Source organism: Brachyistius frenatus, unplaced genomic scaffold (assembly GCF_029030835.1).
Source record: "Brachyistius frenatus isolate BFR_SWC_R1_liver_20210118 unplaced genomic scaffold, ASM2903083v1 Contig_11, whole genome shotgun sequence".
Classification (NCBI taxonomy): domain Eukaryota; kingdom Metazoa; phylum Chordata; class Actinopteri; family Embiotocidae; genus Brachyistius; species Brachyistius frenatus.
The window spans coordinates 2773545-2794755 of record NW_027210610.1 but is presented as its reverse complement, the minus strand read 5'-3'; the positions used below and the strand labels follow the sequence as shown (position 1 = coordinate 2794755).

The following is a 21211-nucleotide window of genomic DNA, read 5'->3' as shown; positions in this document are numbered from 1 at the left end:
GAAGCTGGATGATACAGGACACCTGCACGGTACGTGCTCACTGGCTCTCTTGACGTGGGTGTATCGCCGCTGATGAAACGCTTGTCAAAGTCACTGCAAAGGAGGGAAGAAGGTTACATGATAGAGACTTCCTGGAGCTCAGGTCCTCTGTTTACCATGAAGTTAAACCCTACAAATATACCTCGCTTAATCTTCTTAAGGGGCGTGTGGTAGGAGTTAGTCTTTCACTGCCTGACAGACATACGCATACAGAGTCAGTCACAGAGAGCAACTTCATTCCTGACATTCAGAGGGGCTTAGACATCTCCAGGTTTACTTTATGGTTTCTAACTTGGGGTCGGTCTGCAGCCTCAACTGTTTGGCTGAAAGTCTCGACGGCATGAGCATGTCAAGCATCCTCAACCTGAGCAGCCTGGGCAAGATCTGCGGCTCCAGCAATGAAATGGTGGTTTTGGACCGGGTGAAGAGGAAGAATTCGGTCCGGCGCATGTCGATAATCGAGGACGGGGAACTGGCAGAGGTCCTCTACCTTATTCCAAAACAGTCCATGATGGATCAGCTGCCGTTCCTCAACCCCAATGACTACATCCTGTGTGAAAAGTTGGCCAGTATCCCTGCAGAGATGTCAGGTAATGAACCGTTTACTTCATTATGGGGCTGCTTCTGGGGGTAAATAAGTTGTTCTATTAATGACTTGTCACTACAATATAACTTATAACTTATATTTCTAAAGATATCACAAAAAAAATGTCTTCTATCTTATTATTTCAGGAGTCAACCTACAAAATATTGTATTTTGTATTTCAATATCTTTGAGTAAAAGATTTGGGAAAGTTGAGGGTGCTAAATGTTTTATTTTTGTTCAAAACAATGTCCTGCAGGTGCAAGTAATCAAGCTTTTTAGACAAAGAACATGAAAAAAAATGTAAGCAAGTCATGTGACTGTGCTGTTAGACACAACATTCGTTAATCCATCCAACCATCGTCTATACCGGCTTCATCCTGATCGGGGTCACAAGGTTGCTGGAGCATATCCCAGCTAAGTTCGAGTGAACTCTGGACATTAATTTATTTTAAAGTCAATAATAATACGATTTATGATCAATCAGAATGTAATATGGGCTATATTTGTGCCTCCGCTTGTGAGTAATCCACAACTCATCTGTCACCATGACGATAAGATACCCCTATAGACTGATGTCTGTACTTTATAAATCTACTTCTCTTCAAAACATGGTTTGTGTTTGTTCAAATTAAAGTTCAGAAGGTATGTGACAGATATGAGAGACCACTTCCCTTCTCCTTTAGTTAGGTTTGTGGTTAGTTAGGAGTTACATTTTAGACAAAGAAATACAATCAGTGAAAAAAACTCTCCCTCTCTGTGTGGATGAGGTCATGGATTAGAAGCACAAGAGTATTTAATAGCACTCCTGCTGTCCTTTGTCAGAACACACACACACACACACACACACACACACACACACACACACACACACACACACACACACACACACACACACACACACACACACACACTCCTGCCCTCTGTGTTTTCGGACCACCCCCTTTTCTCTTGGACCAGCAGTCCGGTTAGCTCCTCTCCTCACTCTGATCGGCCCCGGTGAGCTCGACCACAGAGGAGCAGAGATCAGCTGTCATGAAAGAGAAAGGTAGACATGTTTTCAGAGCGTATGTGAAGTGTGTGCGGACGAGAAAGAAAGGAAGCACGCCTCCCCGTGCGCGTGTTTCTGTTTATGCATGTGATTTTTTTTTTTTTTTTGGCACCTGTCAAAAAAAGCTTCAGTCACTGTTCCTCTTTTAGCCACAGCAGTTATAATTTGTTAAAGACATTTTTCATGCTGGATTTATAATTTAACACGTTAATTACTTTTAAGTTTTGTGCCTGTTTTTGATTTTGCTTTCTATGTGATGACACAGCAGAGGTGCCGTCTGATTGGTTTAAAATTCATAAGAAGTATCACTTATGACTTTGATCTATCCTCTTGTAAATGAAGTTTTAGTGGTCTCAGTAGTTATCATGTACAGTATGTTATCTAAACTGTACATTGTATTACTTGTCTGGGATGTGCAATGTAACAGCTCAGGTTTGTGAATTCTGAAAACAAAATCACATTATTTAAACCTATACTTTTATGATTTTGTCTACTTAAGATCTTCAGTTCTTTTTCAGCTCTACAAACTAAGTTTGGAGATTAAAAAAAAAAATGGCTGCCAAGTGGAGAAAAGTGCAAGCACAGCTGTCTGAGCTAATCGTAGAGAACTGCATTCTGCTCGGGGAGGACCAGCATGTGATTTTAGAAATACTTCTGAATTAAGCACGTTTTCTCTTCATTATCCTGTTTTGCAGCAGCAGAGAACAGACAGATGTTCTTTTGTGACTAAAATGCAGTTTTGACTCTTTAGTCTGTGAGACTGAAGCCATTTTCTCTTACACAGCAGTGATAAGTAACATCACACGGAGGATAAATGTTTTTCAGTCATTTTACTAAACAAGTGACTGTCGAGATAAAAAAAAATCTCTAACCACTTCTTGTTCTGATTCTGTACTCTGATGTACTCCTGATATTACGCTGCTAAAGTTCACTTGAAGTAATTCATTTGAGCTTTTACTCTCATGTTATTTGCTGAGCTTTTTAAAAAAAAAAAAAAAAATTCATTAATTTAATTCTGAATCACAACCTGGAGACGTGCCTTCGTCAGCCTGGGAGTTGTTCCGCAGATGTTCCACAAATTAAAAATCCAGAGCTTTCAAAAGTAAATTGTGAAGCCACGATCATTTTTAGTTCGTGAAAATAACCTCACCCGTATTTTATTACAGTTATTTATATTCCTGATATGCAGGTACATGTTAACCTCCCTGTATAGAAAAATGTGATTTTTCACAAAAAATATGTGCTCATAGAAAATATTTGATTCTGCCAACACCTCTAAATCTAAAAAGGTTTATTTCTTATCATTGTATTTATGGATTTAAAGCAACTTGCATTACTTACCATCCACAGAACTAGTCGACATGTAATGGAAACACAAGTTACCGCTAACATGGATCATTAGCACATATATATCAGCAGGACCACATCCACGTAGAGGTCAAAACTCCAGCAACATTTGTGTTATAACAATAACTTTAATACAAGACATCAGGATCAGCCTGATAAAAACCACAAGCCGAAATGCACTGGTCTGACAATGAAGTTAATCTTACAAATGCTACTGAAGTTTTAACCTGTTTCTGACTTTTTTCCATTCCCCATCCGCCTTGAAAGTAGGTTCAGTTTTGTCTCATTGTTTTGTTAAAAATCCAGAATAATTAGCATATCTTGTACTGTATTATTTTTTACAAACATAAAAGAAAAGAAAGGACATTTAAACATCGACCGAAAAAAACCCAACCTAAAATAGACACTACCTCACGACTTGTGCAGACACATCACACACAAACACACGCACACACTGATACGGGTTTTCATAGCTGAAGATAGCGGGCTGTGCGATGAGCCGTCCGTCTCAGGTTTCCCTCCATTTGCTGTCTTTCTAAATGTACCATTTGCTAATACTCAACACCGTATCAGCTTCACATTCTGGGAGAGATCAAGAAAGACTGGCAGCCGTTTGGACGCGTCAGTTTTACCATTCGCACAGTGAAGAAGAGTATGATCTGTCCTCCTTCATCACTTAATTTACAACAAACAAAGCTTTCAAACTTTCCTAAGCAGTAATTTCATACATTTCCTCATGAGTAATGGATTGAGTTTATGTTGGCAGCACATCTCTGTCATTAACAAACATCTGAAGCCTTGCAGGACAAAGGCCAGTTTGGCTGGAGTTTGAGTGATTGTTGCATTGCCATGGCCCAATTGATGGGCCACATTCCCACTTGGATTGTGCTACGTTTGGCAGCGCTAACACAAAAATTCACATGAATTTATGATATTGTGTTGCAGAAAGTCCGAATACAAAATGTGCCTGCGCTAAAACGATACCTTTCTTTCCCTTTATATTCCTCATGTGCACGTTTTCAAGGCTGTTTTGGATTTTGGTGTAAATCTTTTGCAAAAATCAGGTCAGCTGAAGTTTTGTTTTTTTCCCAATGTTTATTGGACTCATTGGTAATTATACGTTGTTAGACGGTAGATTAGTGTTCGTTACATGAAGTGAAACAACAGTTAAAAAACAAACACGGTTCGCACTGCAGCAACTGGCCTATAGAAGAGCGTAATGAACACGTAACTGTCTTTTTAAACTGTACAGTAACCTTTACAGTAACTTTTTGGGAGACATGGTCGCGTAATCTAGTTTGCACGACATGCTTGTTGCCATGGTAACAAATCTCTCCTGTTGTGGGGCAAGCATGGGGCCACATACCAATGGTGCTCGACTAAATTTTTGTAGTATTTACACGGCTGAGTTTAGTGGTCCAAAAAAAATTTCTCCTTCAAGCTGTGAGCCTGAAATCTTTGTGTTTGAATAAGTTTCAGAAACACATGATCCATGTTTGTGAATTCTGGATCTTGAAGGATTTGTGTGTGTTTTGATGGAGGATTTGTAGACGTTTCTGTGGCTGACTGTTCATGTGTCCTTTTATCTGCTTGTGTGCTGGATGTCCACACTCTGGAGGACAGAGCCCTCTCAATGTGCCACATTCCTTCCTCTCTCTCTCTCTCTCCTCTGCTAATCACTTGGAGGACCTTTCAAGTGAGCTGCGATTAGATTGTGAAGGCATCCACTGCTGCTGTCTTTTAAACACGAAAGAGAAAGAATGGGGTGGAGATTTTTTAAACCACAGGCTATAATATGATACTTGGTTTGGCACACAAGGGCTCATGTATAAAATACTTTCTAATATGAAATATTAGGTTGTTGGTGAGGTCCTGTCTGCTCTTTTGTGAGGTGCTATTCACTACAGCCTCCGCTCCAAGTGCATGCACTGTGCTGTATGTGTGTGTTTCTGTCTAAACAAAGCATGTCTGTTCATTTTGCTCAGTTATGTAAAAGGTGAAAAGACAGTTCTGAAGGACTAATGTTGTTATGAACTGTTGAGGAAAACAAAGGATAAAACTTTTATATGGGTGGAGAAAGATTACTCTCAAAAGACTGCGCTATTCCATCTTTATTGATCATAAAATGTAGAAATACAACTTATCCTGGATTAACAGTGATGCTGAATGTACAATTACTAGTTGAGTATGTCATGCAGTGATATGATCTGATAAAAAGTTGTTTTGTTTTTAGCCACACTAGCTGCATGGCTCTTTGGATTTTGGTCTAAAGACGGAACTATCCCGACTACTATTGGTCAGACTGCCATAAACCTTTGTGCAGACATTCATCATCCTCAGAGGATGAATCCTAATGACTCTGGTCAACCTGTAACAATTTCCCTCTAGACTCTAGACTGAGTCTAGAGACATGATTCGGTCCAAATTTCAGTTTGTCCAATACCTGCCAAACTAACATTTGGACAACAACAACAGTGTAAACTTTGAGATAAATGCTATTTAACAAATGCTGCTTAAACACTTGTTAAACACTGTAAACTTTTGACTAACATGGGCATGCCAGCATTGCCACTGTGAGTATCTTAGCATGCTGAATTTAGCATTTACTGACTGTCTTGCTATATAAAATATATGGAAGTTTTCTTGCAGGACAAAGGCTGAAAATTAGCAGACATTTTTATATGGGAAACAAATGTGATGGAGGAGAAGTTACTTCTAAACCATGACAGAAAGTTCCTTCTTTACCATAGTCCTGAGATTTGCCTGCTGGAGACAAAAAGGAATAGTAATTTGAATAATAAGCAGCCTAAACTGCCTCTATCGCATTGATGTTTTTGTACTACACGCTGATAACAAACGGATGATAACGATAAAACAAGATTTTACCGATTACTTCCTGTCTTCTGCCCCTGTAGTGCTACACACCCAGGACAGCTGCCACCCGGGTCCTGCAGTGAGTAAGCAGGTCATCCACTGCTTCAGATGTCAACAGTCATGCAAAGGAGAGGTGCTGCGAGTCCAGAGCAGCTACTTCCACATAAAGTGCTTCACGTGCAAAGGTGAGAGCCACCAGTGTATTGATGGGAGCAGAACACTTCTTAAAAACAGGCTGCTGTGTAACATGAGTACCATCAGAGGCCTAATAATACAGCAAAGACATCACCTTGTAACACAATGTTCCCTGCAGCCATTTCAGTCCATGCCTGTCTTCAGGTTGGCTTTGTTTCACCTGGCAAAGAGTCACTCAGCAGGTTCACATGTTTCCTGAGGATTACACGCCGGTGATTCAGTGTTTAAATCAGGGGAAGATCAAAACTTAAGCGAATCCATCAGTGAACCGAGAAAATATCATCTTTCACTGATTAATATTGTTTCTTAAGAAGTACACGTGTGGTATATAATCCTATAACAGTATTTATTTGAATAGTTTAATCAAGGTTTGAATAAATTTATAATGGACAATAAACCATTTAAAAAAAAAATCTCACTTCTCTGAGTTCTGGAAATAATGGTAGATTAAAAATACTCACTTTGATTTTACCTGTTCACACTGGGAATATAGAAAGAGTAAAGTGCTTGTATTTGAATTAGGAGGAATTAAAAGTGTCTTTCAATCTCTGCTCTGTGGAAAGTCCCAAAAATACTGGTGTCGAGAAGAATGTGCTGAGGTGCAATGTTGTGTCTGGAACACAGAGTGAAACAATGGTGGAAATCCTCAGAAAATAATTCAATAAAAATAGAGTGGATCTGAAGCCTCACAGTACAGGAGCCGAGGTTAAATATGGTATGCAAGTGATTTTGTCAGAAGTGTTTCCCATGGAAACCAGCTCACAGATTTTCTGTGTTGTCGCTTGATATGCAGTAAATCTCACATTACTTTGAACTCTGCTAATCTCTGTATTTTTGTCTCACTTTGTCTTAATGTGAGAATAAATATTTTTTTAAGAAACTGAAGACTTCTGGGCTCGCTGGAGTTTTTTTTTTTTTTTTTTTTTAGTAACAACACCGGACTGAATCTGGAACATAATCAAACTGCAATAAATCAACTAAAGTAGAAATTATAACATGCATGGACATGAATTTTACAAGCAAGCAGTAACTCGAGTAACATTTGACCTTTTAGGTTCCATTAAAATACCTTAACATCAGCAGGCTCCCTTTAAATTGATCAGAATATGTTGACAATTTCGTGGATGCCATCATATTCGGTTCATTACGAAACATTCTCCACCTACAATGGGCTGTTGTGAGAGCCTCCTGCAGGCTGTCAGACGGTCATTCACTGGATTCCCTCTGCTTCGTGGAAAACAGATCCTCAGCAAGCTTTTGTCCCCACTAATCGGCCCTGACAAGCTTCTCCTGTTGTCGCCCTTTCATCTCATTGTGGTGATGTTTACAGCAGAGAGAACACAAAGAGACTTTCAGGGTAGAGAGGCTTGGGAATGAATTTGATAATCAGAAATGCTCTTAATGCTGCGAGAGCATCTATCTTGCGTTTATGATCATCAGTCTTTACGGGGTTTTTTTGGACGTGTTTGTAAGTTATATTAAAGAATCCCAGCACTTTGAGATGACAGAAACATGTTTATGCATGCTTTACTCAAACTTAAAAAAAATAGTATTAACATTGTTAGTGAGTCACAGTGGGACAGATATAGAGCAGGATACAGTAAATCTGTCCTTGGCATTCGGTTGTGACAGACTCGGAGGTGACAGCGTGGGTTTGGTCATATCAAATGACTCCAAACAAGCCGAGAGAAAATACTACATCCCGTCACTGTAACTGATCAGCACACAAACACACACAAAGCAGAGAGATGCACAAGTACACTCAAATTCAACCACACATAAACACTTCAGAAAACCTGGCACAATCAGAGGGTCAGACAGCCTGAATAACATTTATCTCATCTCTTTGATGGATTGCATGGTTGCTGTCAACTACTGTCACAACAGCCTGACAAAAGGTGACACTTCAAACTTACTATGGTCCCAAAAAACCCCCCCAAAAAAAAAAAAAAAAATCTCGGTTTAAAAAAGCAGGTGTATCATTATCAGAACTTAAAAACACCTTTACAACATTAAAAAAAAAAGAAGAAAAACAGACCGACAGACACTAAATGAAAAGTCAGACAAAATGCAACCAAGCAAACCAATACACATGAAAGGAAAACAGGAAAGTTACAAAGATGTCATTTTGCAGTGATTTGCCGTTTTAGATTCAAAGGTTTTAGTCAGTAACTAACTTCTGCATTTTGTGTAAAATGGAGATGAGATCAGTGCAGTTTAACAAGGCCGAAAATCAGCACTGCGTTCTCTTCTTTTGCACAAAGAATTCAATATGGAAGTGTTTCTTGCCACATGTTTGTTTTGGCTACCTGGCAAGAAACGAACTGCAAACGCAACATGCGTATTATCACCTCGTAAAGTTACGGAAAACATATACCACCATCTGCTCATTAAACAAAAAAATCTGCAGCTCTTCACCAGCAAGTTGTGAACTTTGTCGGTCTGCCATTTGGTGCTGGATGCGTATAGTGTGCAGTGGATCTGTCGGAGGTGTTTGGATAAAAGCTGCCTGCTGCTGACTGGAAGCTAAAGCTGATGGGTGGAGTTGTGTGCAGAAAAATCAAACGGTGTGGTGAAGAAGTTGAAAGCCTTTGCAGAGCTACATAGAACTGCAGAGTGGGTTCATGTCCTTCCACATATCCTTATCACAGTCCATTACTACAAAGTTGATTTAAGATGACACACTCTTGATTAACCCTGCTTTTAATGCCCTCATTTATTATCTAACTTTGTCCTCTCGTCCTCCCCGCCTCCCTGACTGTGCGTCTTCGTGCAGCGTGTGGCTGTGACTTGGCTCAGAGTGGCTTCTTCATGAAGAACAGGGACTACCTGTGCCCGCTGGACTTCCAGCGACTTCACGGCACACGCTGCAACAACTGTGCAGAGTTTGTGGAGGGGGAGGTGATCACAGTGTTGGGGAAGACCTACCACCCCGCCTGCTTCGCGTGCACCATCTGCAAGTAATTGTGAAAAACGTTGTAGGAGTTGTTGTCATGCAAACACACTTTAAATGAAAAGAATTGCGAGGTGTATACTTCTGTCTTTGTCTCTCAGACGGCCCTTTCCTGCTGGGGATTGTGTCACCTTCACCGGGAAAGACTGCCTCTGTCAGCGCTGCATCGAACCCGTGTCTCCTACTCCGAACGACTTCAGCCGTTCCAGCAGTGAGTGTTTCATTTGCTTCTCTAAGCATTTGATCCAAAGGTTGTTTTTTCTTCTTTTTTTTCCTTTTTTTTTTTTTTTTATAAATGAAACGGATCAAAGACTTTGGTGCCCTGCAGGCCTAATCAGACAGTAGATTATACACTGAACACTCGCCAGCTGTGGCTGCTGTGCCATCTGCCTGTTTATTTGTTTTTTCTTTGCTCAGGAGTCACTCAAAGTCACATCTGTCAGCATCCAGGGAGATCAAATCTTTTCTGCAAGGGACCCACCCCAATATATTTCTGTTTCCTCCCTCCCTTATTGGATAACAAACCTTTTGAGATCATCCACGAGCAATCTGCATGCAACTCGGGGAAAAAACATGAACACATCATGACCCCGCAGCATCTCTTCAACTTTTAAATAGGAGATTTCGTGTAAAGTCTTGTTCGTGTCTGGATATTGTCACTCTGGTCAGGAATGCAGCCTGAACCTATTTAATTCCAGTCTAACCTCCCTGTGGTGGACTGGATTTTTTTTTTCACAACACTGAGAGTTGGCTTCACCTTATAAATCCAGTCATCCTCTTGGGACCCTGCCAGTCCTGTTTGACTTCGTGTGGACCGAGAGAAACAGTAGAACTCGTCTCTCTTTACGTCAACTTGACCTTATCCACCTAATGATTAAAGATCGAGCGGGGTTCAATAGAGGATTCTGACTCACAAATCCTCTGGATTAAGAAGCTTTTTCTGCAGGACTGTTGAGAAAGTCGCTTGTTGAAGAAAGGCACAGCCACTTGCATAACTCTGGGATGTCAGTTGGATTTTGTCGAGTGTATACGTGCAGAAATGAACATGTACTGTATGTGTGTGTGTTTGCAGATTGCACTGGCTGTGGGAGAGACATCAAGAATGGCCAGGCTCTGTTAGCCCTCGGTGGCCAGTGGCACCTCGGCTGCTTCAAGTGTAAAGGCTGTGGGAAGGTGCTGAGTGGAGAGTATATCAGCAAGTAAATGCAAATCTCTCATTCATGTTTCATGATCCTCTCTCTTCTGCTTCCTTTAAACCAGTAAATGGAAAAAAAAAAAAAAAAATTAGTAGAATTTTTGGTGTAATTAAAAAAAAAAAAAAGAATAACTAGAAAGTGCGGCATCACTAATACATAGATTAGAACAAGGGATGTTTCATATGAAGTGTATCTTTCAGAGATGGTGATCCTTACTGTGAGAGAGACTACCAGATTCGGTTTGGGGTGCAATGTGAAGTATGTCAGAAGTTCATAACAGGAAAAGTTCTCGAGGTAAGACAGCCTTGCTCTAAACACAGTCTTTTTTTTCTTTTTTACCTGAATGCAGCACAATCTTTCTGTTTATGGAGGAAACATGTTGTTAAGTCTATGTCAGTAAAACTACAAGCTTTTTTTTTTTTTTTTTTTTTTTTTGTCACTTAGATTTTAAATTGCTTTATTTCTTTTTGGGGCTGTTTTGGACATTTTCAAGCAAAACAAATCAAATCAACTAAGCTGTTGCTAAAAAAGCCTAATCCCACAAACTGTAATGGGATTTCTGCACCTGCACTTTTTATGTGATTCTTGTATGTGAGCAGTCTGTGTGCCAGTCTTGCCTCCTTTCTCCTTCTCTGTTCTAGGCCGGGGACAAGCATTATCACCCGCGGTGTGCAAGATGCAGCCGATGCGACAAAATGTTCACAGAAGGACAAGAAATGTATCTGCACGGTCAGTTTTGGATTACAACCACTATTTCCCATTCACCTATTAAACGGTGCATTTAAGATGTAATATTTTTTTCCCATAACAGTTGCAGGAGATAATTGTCTCTGCTTTCACAGGATCAACAGTTTGGCACCCAGACTGCAGAGACAACAGCAGAACTGAGGATGGTTACAGGGTAGGGGTTCCCATTCAGCTCTATTTCTATGTATGACGTGCAGTTTAACAACTTAAAAAAAATACACTGCTTATTTGTAGCTGATGTGACTTCTGTTACAAATATAATCTGAAGTTGTTTCCAGACACGATGACAACTTTTAGCTGTACAATGTCATTTCTTTTACACCTTGTCCTTCTTCACCAGGTCAACAGACCAAAAACTCCCTGTCTTGAATTCTTTTTCCCCCGACGTGAACTTAAGGTTAATAATGTGAGCAGCTCTGCTTTTTGCACCAATGGAGTGAGCAGGCTGTGATGTTAAAGTTGAGACTTAACCACACTTGCTTGTTTACATGCGGTATAAGAAACACTTTGCTCACCTGGCTGCCCAATCAGATTTGCTAATTCAAAGTAGCAGCAATTCCTTTCAAATGATGGAATGATATTCCCTCTTAGAAGTTTTTGCATTCAAAAATGATTAAGAGGTTCTTATTTTCATAGTTTAGTGCAAGCAGATGAACTATGATGCTGCTGCATGCTTGACTGTGTTGATTTCAGGCCTTGCTGACTACTAGTGCCTCCACAGTTTACACCAGTGTGCCTTTTCACTATCAGTAACTGTTATACACCAATCAGTCAACCACTGGCAGGTGAAGCATAAAGTATCCTCCCTTTCATAATCTTCAATTGTTCTTCTATGTTACTGAGAGAGGTGCTGATCTATTTTAACGGTCAGTCTGGAGGCTGTAATTTGTGGTGCTGTTGAATTGTACTGCGTTATACTGAGAGGTGTTCCTAATATTTTGTCAACCCTAAATAAAGGACAAAATATTATGCAGTCTCTCAATCAGATTGAAAAACAACTGAATGTTATATAATCCTCATGCAGGGAGGATTTATTTTTTTATGGGCTGTCGTCTTGTTCTTTATGCTTCACCTGTCCGCAGGTGTAATCGTACGGCTGATCAGTGTAGTTATCTGCTCGACTGATATAGACCTGATTACACTACAGAACAATACACACATACTTGTAGCAGATCTGTACTGACCAATACTTTGCTAAGTGGTCTAGATCTGAGCAACTAGTTGCGTGTGCATGCAAAGGGATGTGAGAGAATAGGCCGACTGTATATGCAGCAAAAAGTGCTGTTTCTAAGTTTATGCGTTTGCCATACTAATCTTTATTCGTCTTTTTTTAAATTTTTTTATCCCAGCCCGCGACATCGTCATCTGAAAGCTCCTGTTCGAGGCCAGGCTCGTGCACACCAGGGAGCCCCGGTCGAACTATCTGTGTAAGTTCTGGTGCCTGCATCTGCTCGGCATCTTCCCTGGTGCACAATTCACCGTGGGTTGATTTATGCTTCATTTATCCCTTTATTTATACAGGGGAGTCGCATGGACAAGGTGTCTCTCTTCCAAGATATTTCTTATTGCCAGTGAATGAGGACAAACAATTAGGAAAATAGCAGAAGGTTAAAATCAGTTTCATAATACTGGAAACCTTTTTTTTTAATTTTTTTTTAAAATTTTACCTTGACTGATCGGAACTAGCTTCATGTTGTTTGTGAAAAAAAAATAGATTTCAATTGTGGTTGAAAGAGGAAGAGCCTATTGAAATTTCTCAATTCATTTCATAATATACAGATAATATCAACCACATATTGAACAGGACTTTATTTGCTCAATTAGTCTGAATGCATTCAGATTGAGTTTGATTACAAAAAAATGGTGCTTTCAGTGTTTCCTCCACTCAGCCTCTTATTATCCATTATTACCATGTTGGTTTATGAAATGGAATAAACTTTACTCCCATCAAAACACCTCAGAATATGAGCCAAAAACAATTTTCATACTTGAAAGTGTGAGAAATATTTTTTCTTAGTTAATATTGGTCTAAAAGAATCTATTCACCTCATGTGCCGAAGTCAGACCTCCATGGTATTGTGGGATTAAAGTTGTATTCTCGACTGATGTGATGTAATGAGAGACCTTTGACCTTTCACCTGACGTAACCCAAACTGTCTACTCCTTCTGCCTCCCCTCCTTTGTACCCTCTTCCATCCTTCCCCCTCTCCTCCCTGTCTTGGTCCCAGGCAAAAGTAGATAATGAGATCATTGATTACCGAGACTTAGCAGCAATTCCCAGAGTCAAGGCTATATATGATATAGAGCACCCGGATATGATATCCTATAAGTCTGTGAATGGCAACAACTCCTCTTCTCTGGACAAAAAAGGCCACAGGCAGGACAGGCAGAGCCCCGCAGAGGTAACTTCATACAACATTTCAGGTTATATCCAGTGACATGTTTATGTTTTTCTTGGTTTGATTTAGGAATTAAACCAAGTAAAGTCTTGTTTTGTTGTCCTCATATCTAATTGTGTTTGGCCCAGAATGAAAATAGAGAAAATATGTTTTGAAGTGTGTTTTGGAGCAATAGTGTGTCTAGCTTGACTTTCTACATTAACAAAATACTTGAATTACTCTAAATAACATAAAGTATACAGGATACCTAACACTGTAAATTAATTTTACATTATTAAGAATTTTGTCTGATGCTTCAGAGAGCATCTTACAATGAAATCAGAGAAGGTTTTATTATGTTTAATATGGAGTCAAATGAACAGTTTCTATTTGCTGTATCATTGAGCCATGATGAGTCCCTCTCCACCTGAAACTAACTTAAAACAACTTGTTAAAAGTAGCTTCAGAGTCAAATCTTTTTGTTTCCCAACTCTCTTATGTGTCTTCATGTGAAAACCTCACAACTCCCGGTTTTGTAATTTTTCAGATATGGCTCAATCATTTATGATTCACTTCTTTGTCCTATGAAAAACGAAAAGATGCCCAGTTGTTAGGATGAGTTGAAGTTGAAGACTTTCGAGATTGTGTGGTTACATTGAAATCATGGTTCTTTGAGTGAAGAGACTATAGAGAACGTGTACTTACGAAAAGAGATGATAGCGAAACGAGGTTTTCACCTGAAGTCACAATATATTGTGTTACCTTCTATTGGGTGTATGATTCAGTTCATTGATTTCTCTTGTTCTGTCTGTCTGATTCAGTCACCAGGAAACGTGTCTGAAACCACAGAGGTAAATAGTTTTTACCCATAGACCCATAGAAATACAGTGACATCTTCTCATACTATTAAACCACCGTTAAGACTTGTTATACTTTATACTCTGCTTTTGTGTCTTTCTTCTTTCCAGGAGAGTTTTGAAATGAGAACATCCGTACCAAAATCTACAAACCACGGAACTTTTGGAGTTCATTCACCGTACCATCGTCATAGTTACATTCCAACACTGCCCAGGTCACCGCAACACTTCCACCGACCAGGTGACAAGAGCACGCACAACGGTCCAAATCCTCAAAGCACATATTAGAGATATCCTCTGCTCACTTTTCTTTGTTTTACCACCTTCCCTGATCTCCCCTGCACCTCCACAACCGCTTCTCCTCCTCTTCCTCCTCCTTCCACAATAACCAGGATTGATGCTTTCTCCCGCTATATCCTCTGGGAAAAATGACACCTGCCCCACTTCTCCTTTATGTCCCTACTTTCTCTCTCAAACCAAAGGTAAGACCTCCTGCTTCCCTGTCACTCTTTTCTGCAACCCTTCTCCCCTCCTACACTGCACTTAGTATCTCCTATTAGGTTAAACTGTATGATAGTATGTTGATAATAAACCTAACCTTCTTTTTTGCTCTAAAGGGACTGTGATGAATGGATTATGTCTATAACAAAATTGCTAACATCAAATTGGTTTAAGGTCAGTTAGATTTGGAATTTTTAATACAAATAGAGAAGAGATGGCGCAGAGATGTTTCACTGTTTTCTTGGAAACACTGAGCCATCTAGTGGTCAAATTTCACAGAGAGCCACAGTTACCCACACAGACTGGTTCACCGTAAGACACAGCACAGTTTCCACATTTGATTTTATTCTTCATGAAACTGGTTTTGATTGATTAGATAAATAAATATTCCAGTGCCTCCTCCCAACTTCGCTCACACATTCCTCTACAGCCATGCCTATTTATAGCAGCGCTGTGACTGTTTTTGTGGCTAAGCTATGACGAGCTTTGAACAGTAATCACTGGCATGTGTTTTCGTTGGAAACTGAAGATCACTGAAAAAACAATAAGCACCCACACAGCCTTTATTTATGTATACAGAAGTAGGAGCGGAGTGCAACTTTATTTTAGTCAAAGTCTTTAATAGTTTGTCAGTTTGAAACATTAAACCTTAACATTAAATCAAACTGCATTTCAAAAATGCTTATTGCTCTTGCTATTTTTTGTAACTAGAAATGTGTTGTGTCTGAAATGCTACAACAGTTTGCCTTTTTTCAGAACAAATCAAGGAATTCAAAGCCTTTAAAACCAAACAAAAACAAAAGTGAAAAGTCAGTGATGTTGTCTTGTACTCCACCCCTCAAGTTTTGCATTTTTTTTTTTTTGTTAAGCGCAGGGTTCAAGTAAAAACCGTAGTGTTACTTTGCCCCTTGAGAAAACACTACAAAAGAAATAGGAATGATGTGACAACTAGCTGCCAAAGAGACTCGACAGTATTACTTTAATTGTATTTCTATTTTTTTCTTGTAATCGTGTATTCTCTTCTATCAGCAGATGAAGGCTTCAACTTGTACAGGAGGCCTCCAATTTATAAACAGCAAGGTACAGTACTCAGTCAACTGTCCAAGCTTAATATAAATCATGCTTGATGCACTGAAAAGGAATTTTAGTTGTTGTAATAAATGTATTTCTATGGTCTTACAATTTAAAGTAAACACAAATGATTCATTGTCTGTGTTTGGACTTTATTTACTTGTGCAGTTTTAGTGGGTTCTTGTCACCACATTAAAATATAATCCTAAATGTAATGCAATTAGTTTAAACTGAAGAAAATATTCCTTTATCTATACAGATGAAGTGTTAATTGATTGATAATTAATTGAATGATATTGCATTTTAATTCATGGTAAACAATATGGTTAACATTTCTGAAGGTAATCAATAGTCTAATCTAAATACTGACTGTTATTTATAAATGTAAATATTAAAAAAAAAGTTTTTTTTATGGATGGATAGAATGTCCAAATAGAAATAGAGGAGTACTGAGAAGTCAGAACAATTAGTAAAAGTCTAAGAGAAGACGTCGGCGAGGTAAATTCTTCTCACTAAGTCTAATCTATTTTAGACTGAATCTGACTGTAAGTCGTCTCATGATAATCTTACCTATCTGCCGTTTCACTTTCACGTAGATCCAAATACCTCCAGCTCCCAAATGTCCTCTCTGCCTGGATACGGTCGTGGTGGCCTTAATCTGGTAAGAGCAACGTTACTATTACCTCATTCTCTCTTATGTAAGACTAGTAAGTGATGTTCCATTGATGAATTAATGAATTTTTTGCACGTTTTGACGCAATTGTTTTTAAGTTTAACTAAAAAAAAAAGGTCATGTACTTTTTATTTCTTTACGAGTTTTATTGGGTAGTTATAAATACAGTAAAGAAACTGTGGTTTGTCCAGTATGCTTAATGAGCAGCTTCAAGTATGGATGTCAAAACGATTTTGTGTTTTCTTCTCATTAAGCCCAGATCAGCTGATTTCTCCTACTGCAACGGCAGCAGCTTCAGAGGTGAGTATGCAGACACCTCTATTTTTTTTTAAAATTATTATTACTATTTTAACTCATTGGATGGTACTTTTAGATGTTAATTCTGTGCTTTTTCTCTCCCTTGCCTTTCAGATTGCAAGGTACGTGATGGCAACTGTCTGCAGTTTTACTGAGACTTGAGTTCCTCGTCATGCTTCCTTTTCCCTTTTGTTTTTTTTTGCATTTCCAAAAGACTAACCCAACGTCTCTGTTTGCATCTTAATATTTAGAGAAGTATACAATCGACTCGGTTTCAATTCACAGCTTTATTCTGATACATCTCTTTTGGTTAAAATACTGTGTACATTACATAAATGTACATGTTATAAATACACTTTACTTGCTGTAATCTGCAAGCGATTAATCCTGCCATGATGTCTTCCCCTTCTGCATGTGTTTGCCTTGTTCTGTAGTTCTTCCATGATGACCTACATCCACTAACACGACTGGACAGAGGAGCATCTATGCCTAATTTGTTGGAAGCAAAAGCAAGTATTATTAGTGCTTTTATATTAATGCTTTTACATCCCTTTAATTTTCTGCAAAACTGTTCTCAAGAGAAGCATCTTCACTGCAAAGACTTATTATGGCCTGCACATGTAAGCTATCATGTAAAATATAGCATGTAAGAACAAGAGGGACACGTATAATAATTCTTCAGGGGTCAGTCCAGTGCAGCTCAGGATAGACTGCAAATACATGTCTAATAGCTGTAGGATAGTGCTGAGTGCTGAAGATTTAAGGACATTTTCATCATAATCTTTCACAGTATATGAGAGTCTTTTGAACAAAGGCAAACAGAAGCAATATACACTCCAACTATCCATGATGAGTGTTCAGTGGTTTTACAATCGATACACAGTGTACTTGCATGCTGCATGGTGCTAGCTCTCCAACTGTAATCTCAATGATCTCACAGCAGAGATTGTGTTTTAGCTGTAGCACATGTGATAGTCAACTTATAAAATCATTCTCAACTGGTCTTTGTTTTGTCAAGGTCTACCCATATGAAGTGCTCACAGTTTCCAACACAGTACAGGTGAAGCTTCCCAAGGACATTGACAGAACAAGACTTGAGGTACAGTAAAGAGTGAGAAGCGCATTTGTACAATATTACACGGTTTTCTTTTTTTAGATGGAAACTTACTGTTTTGGAATATTTATGTCTTGTTGTATACAGACCAATGACGTAGAGAAAAATGATAATTTGTTGTGCTTGCAATAAATTTTGCTAAAAGTGAAAAGGGGCAACAAGTTGTGTCAAATATGAGATGCATAAGAAAAACGTACTTTGAGCAGCATAATATTTAATTCCTTGGCATTAGCAAATGTGTCGCTGCTGGGAGGTTTCCCTAAAAACACAATGAGAACATATTTTGTTTCAGTTATATCTACAGTGTGAATTTAATTTTTGAGTAACAAATAGTAAGACTAACTCTGCAGCTTTTTCACCATAACGTTATTCTTCTATTCTTGCTTTCCTTTTGCAGCGTCACCTATCCCCAGATTCATTCTTCGAGATCTTTGGCATGCAGATTAAAGACTTTGACAGACTTCCCCTCTGGAAACGTAACGACATGAAAAGGGTGGCAAATCTCTTCTAAATCCTGCCTGGTGTATGATTCAGCTCTTTCTTATTATGCAGTATATGTCAAGTTCTAATGAACCTTTATGTTTATTTCTTTGCATTTGGCACAAAATTAGAACTCTTTTGACTCCAAACAGGACAGATCCTCACTTGTCACGGACACGTACTGGGTTAGTCTCTGTAGGCCGTTATTGTGATGAATATTGGTGACATTGTAATACCTGAGAACATGATAACTAATCTTTGCTTTGGTTATAGATAGATATTATTTGTATTTCCTAAGCCAGCCCTGTATCCCCAGGAGTTATGTTCATATTGGACAATTCAGCTGAATACAAATTATGCCCAGTGATTGTAAATGCATCAGGTAGTGTGGCGTTTGTGTAGCTTCATGGAAGGTATGGAAAAAGGGGGGGGGGGGAAAGAAGCAATGTGTTCTTCAAGGCTTTGCATCCAGTTTCAAGATAGTTAACTGTTCATTTTTAAGTCAATTCAATTCAGTTTTATTTATATAGCGCCAATTCACAACACAAGTCCTCTCAGGGCACTTTACATTGTACAAAAGAAGTCCTTACAAAAGAACCTCACAACATTAAAGAGAGAATCCAAATGATTTCCCAAAAGAATGACAGCTGGAAGGAAAAACTTCCTTTTAACAGGAAGAAACTTCCAAAAGAACCAGACTCATAGGTGGGCGGCCATCTGCCAGAGGTGAGAGGAGAACGGAGAGAGAAAAGAACAGCATAGACAGACAACGAACAATAAACATGTTGACTTTTGAAGCAATGAAGACAATCTTTCTCGAACCTAACCTAGATTAATTTAACTTTAGCTTGGTGATCTTAACTGCACACCTAAAAATAATATACTGCTGCTATGTGCTTACTCGACTGATGAGGGCGCCACAATACAGAAATGCTCATACTGTGCTTCAGTTAGGAATGACTGTATAAAACTTTGGTTTATGTTCAATGAAAGCTACATTTTGGGGTTAAGGATGGGCACCTAAAATACCTACACAAACATAACTAAATCAATGATGTCATCAGTGTGTTTAGCTGCTTAATCTTCTGATGAATACCGAATTTACTGACACAGTTTGAAATTCTGTTTGAGTATTGATGGTGAAGTCAACAATGTTCATGTCAGCCTTTGTAGATCATTACATCATACTTGATGCAAAACCTTTTCATCAACGTGTAATTCTGAGATAGAATATTAAATCATTCATCATTGTACTGGACTGTCAATGTTACTATAATATCATGATATATTTTTGTCACTCTATTGATACTTACTTTGTTGTCTCCAGGTTAAACAACATGTTAAAGCATAAAACTAAAGAAATAGTTATGAAGTGTATATCTTTTCCTTCATTGAAATGTGCTTTATTGCATTGCTGAAAGAATAATTAATATAATTTAACACATATTTTTGTGTTATGGTTCACCCAGATCACTGTATGTGCTTTAACATCAAGCTCCCTGAATAAAATCTTGCACTTCTTACAATTCGAGTAAACCCATGGATTTTTATAAATGGGATAAATGAAGCACACATTTTTCTGCATTAATTTCAGGTTTTCTCCCCATCTGGAGCATCAACTTGTAATCTGAAAAACATGAAATATTTCGCTTTCAAGTGCACTTCAAAGAACTTGCTGATGATGACAGACATTCTTGCTCTGGTTTCATCTGCTCTGCAGTGATACCTTCACGGTTACTACTCTGTTTGTACACTGTGCATTTCCTTTAATATGCAAATGTTGATGACTACCTGACTTTCCTGTCTGCTTGTTGTAATCAGGAAAAACCTGGCCCAGTTTAAAATAAGGAGGAAAACAAGAGACAAGCGAAGTCCATCATTGTTTCCCCTTCCACTCACTACATGACCTTAGATAACATCTTAATAATGTCTATGGTCATAATAGCATCCTAGAATAAGTCTATTGTTACAAAATTGATGTAATAATTATTAATTTTCTAATGAGTGACTTTTGTTTTGAAAACAAAATTTGACAATATCTTTATCACTGTTCAACATTACATCATAATGCCTTCATAAATCCGGCTGCAATTTTGAAAAGGAGTAAAATTGCCTTACTTCACTTGCTACCTATCCCTCATACCTTATTATTTAATATCGCTCCGACTTACAGTATTTGTATGTGTTGAAATTTAAGACCAACAGATGGTGCTCTGGAACCTGAACACCTCTTCAGGGTTACTGTCTAGGTTTAAAATTAACATCTGCCACACTTTGTTGAAGTTCTATTTGAGCAGTACATCTGTGACATATTTTTTCTTCACTTGCATCTTTCAAAATACCATGGAGTATTGTGAAAATATCCTCCATTATGCTCCCTTTCTTTGAAGCCAAATAAATCAGCCCAAATAACAATGCAAATGGATGATGTAGACATATCAAATCAACATACATCAAATACATTGACTTTATTAATCCTATTAAAGTGCTGTTCCCAGGATTAGGATGTTAAAGTGTCATATTAGGTGTAACACATCCTTAACATTTCTGGTAAAAGATTAAATGTCCTTTCATCAGACTGCCCTCACCTGTTTGTCACTTTATTTCATAAGGGAACGTTTCTGTGTAGTACAGTTTCAGACTTTTTGGATACACACACAATGAAAAGTCAAATCAAAGTGTCAACTAGTTTGTAAATTAATCAATGTGAGCCTTATATTTGTAATAAATCTGTTTTATTTACTCATTAATCTGAGGCAGTACTTGACAGTTTTCATGTTTTTACCACCATGCTGGTAAAAAGTAATTCAAAATATGCACAACTACTACTGCTATTACTACTACTACTACTACTA

The 21211-nt window shown here is 38.5% G+C and overlaps 1 protein-coding gene across 1 annotated transcript; it reads left to right on the top strand.

Moving 5' to 3' along the window:
• Nucleotides 1–1595: 1595 nt before the first annotated feature.
• Nucleotides 1596–18783, top strand: LOC138616916 (actin-binding LIM protein 1-like). Its single transcript, XM_069691515.1, has 20 exons — nucleotides 1596–1670; nucleotides 5936–6079; nucleotides 8866–9049; nucleotides 9144–9253; nucleotides 10115–10241; nucleotides 10439–10532; nucleotides 10880–10967; nucleotides 11081–11139; nucleotides 12335–12412; nucleotides 13214–13387; nucleotides 14185–14214; nucleotides 14332–14461; nucleotides 14613–14702; nucleotides 15754–15801; nucleotides 16389–16453; nucleotides 16720–16765; nucleotides 16877–16884; nucleotides 17197–17271; nucleotides 17781–17861; nucleotides 18274–18783. Exons 1-20 carry the CDS (start codon nucleotides 1658–1660, stop codon nucleotides 18385–18387), a joined length of 1758 nt encoding a protein of 585 aa, XP_069547616.1. The 5' UTR covers nucleotides 1596–1657; the 3' UTR covers nucleotides 18388–18783.
• Nucleotides 18784–21211: the final 2428 nt, after the last annotated feature.

What these genes read in the sequence shown, in the direction of transcription:
- LOC138616916 (XM_069691515.1), top strand. An exon ending in GAACTGAGGATGGTTACAGG is followed by an intron (nt 11,140 to 12,334) that starts GTAGGGGTTCCC and finishes TTTTTATCCCAG; the next exon opens with CCCGCGACATCGTCATCTGA. An exon ending in CTTTCTCTCTCAAACCAAAG is followed by an intron (nt 14,703 to 15,753) that starts GTAAGACCTCCT and finishes TTCTATCAGCAG; the next exon opens with ATGAAGGCTTCAACTTGTAC.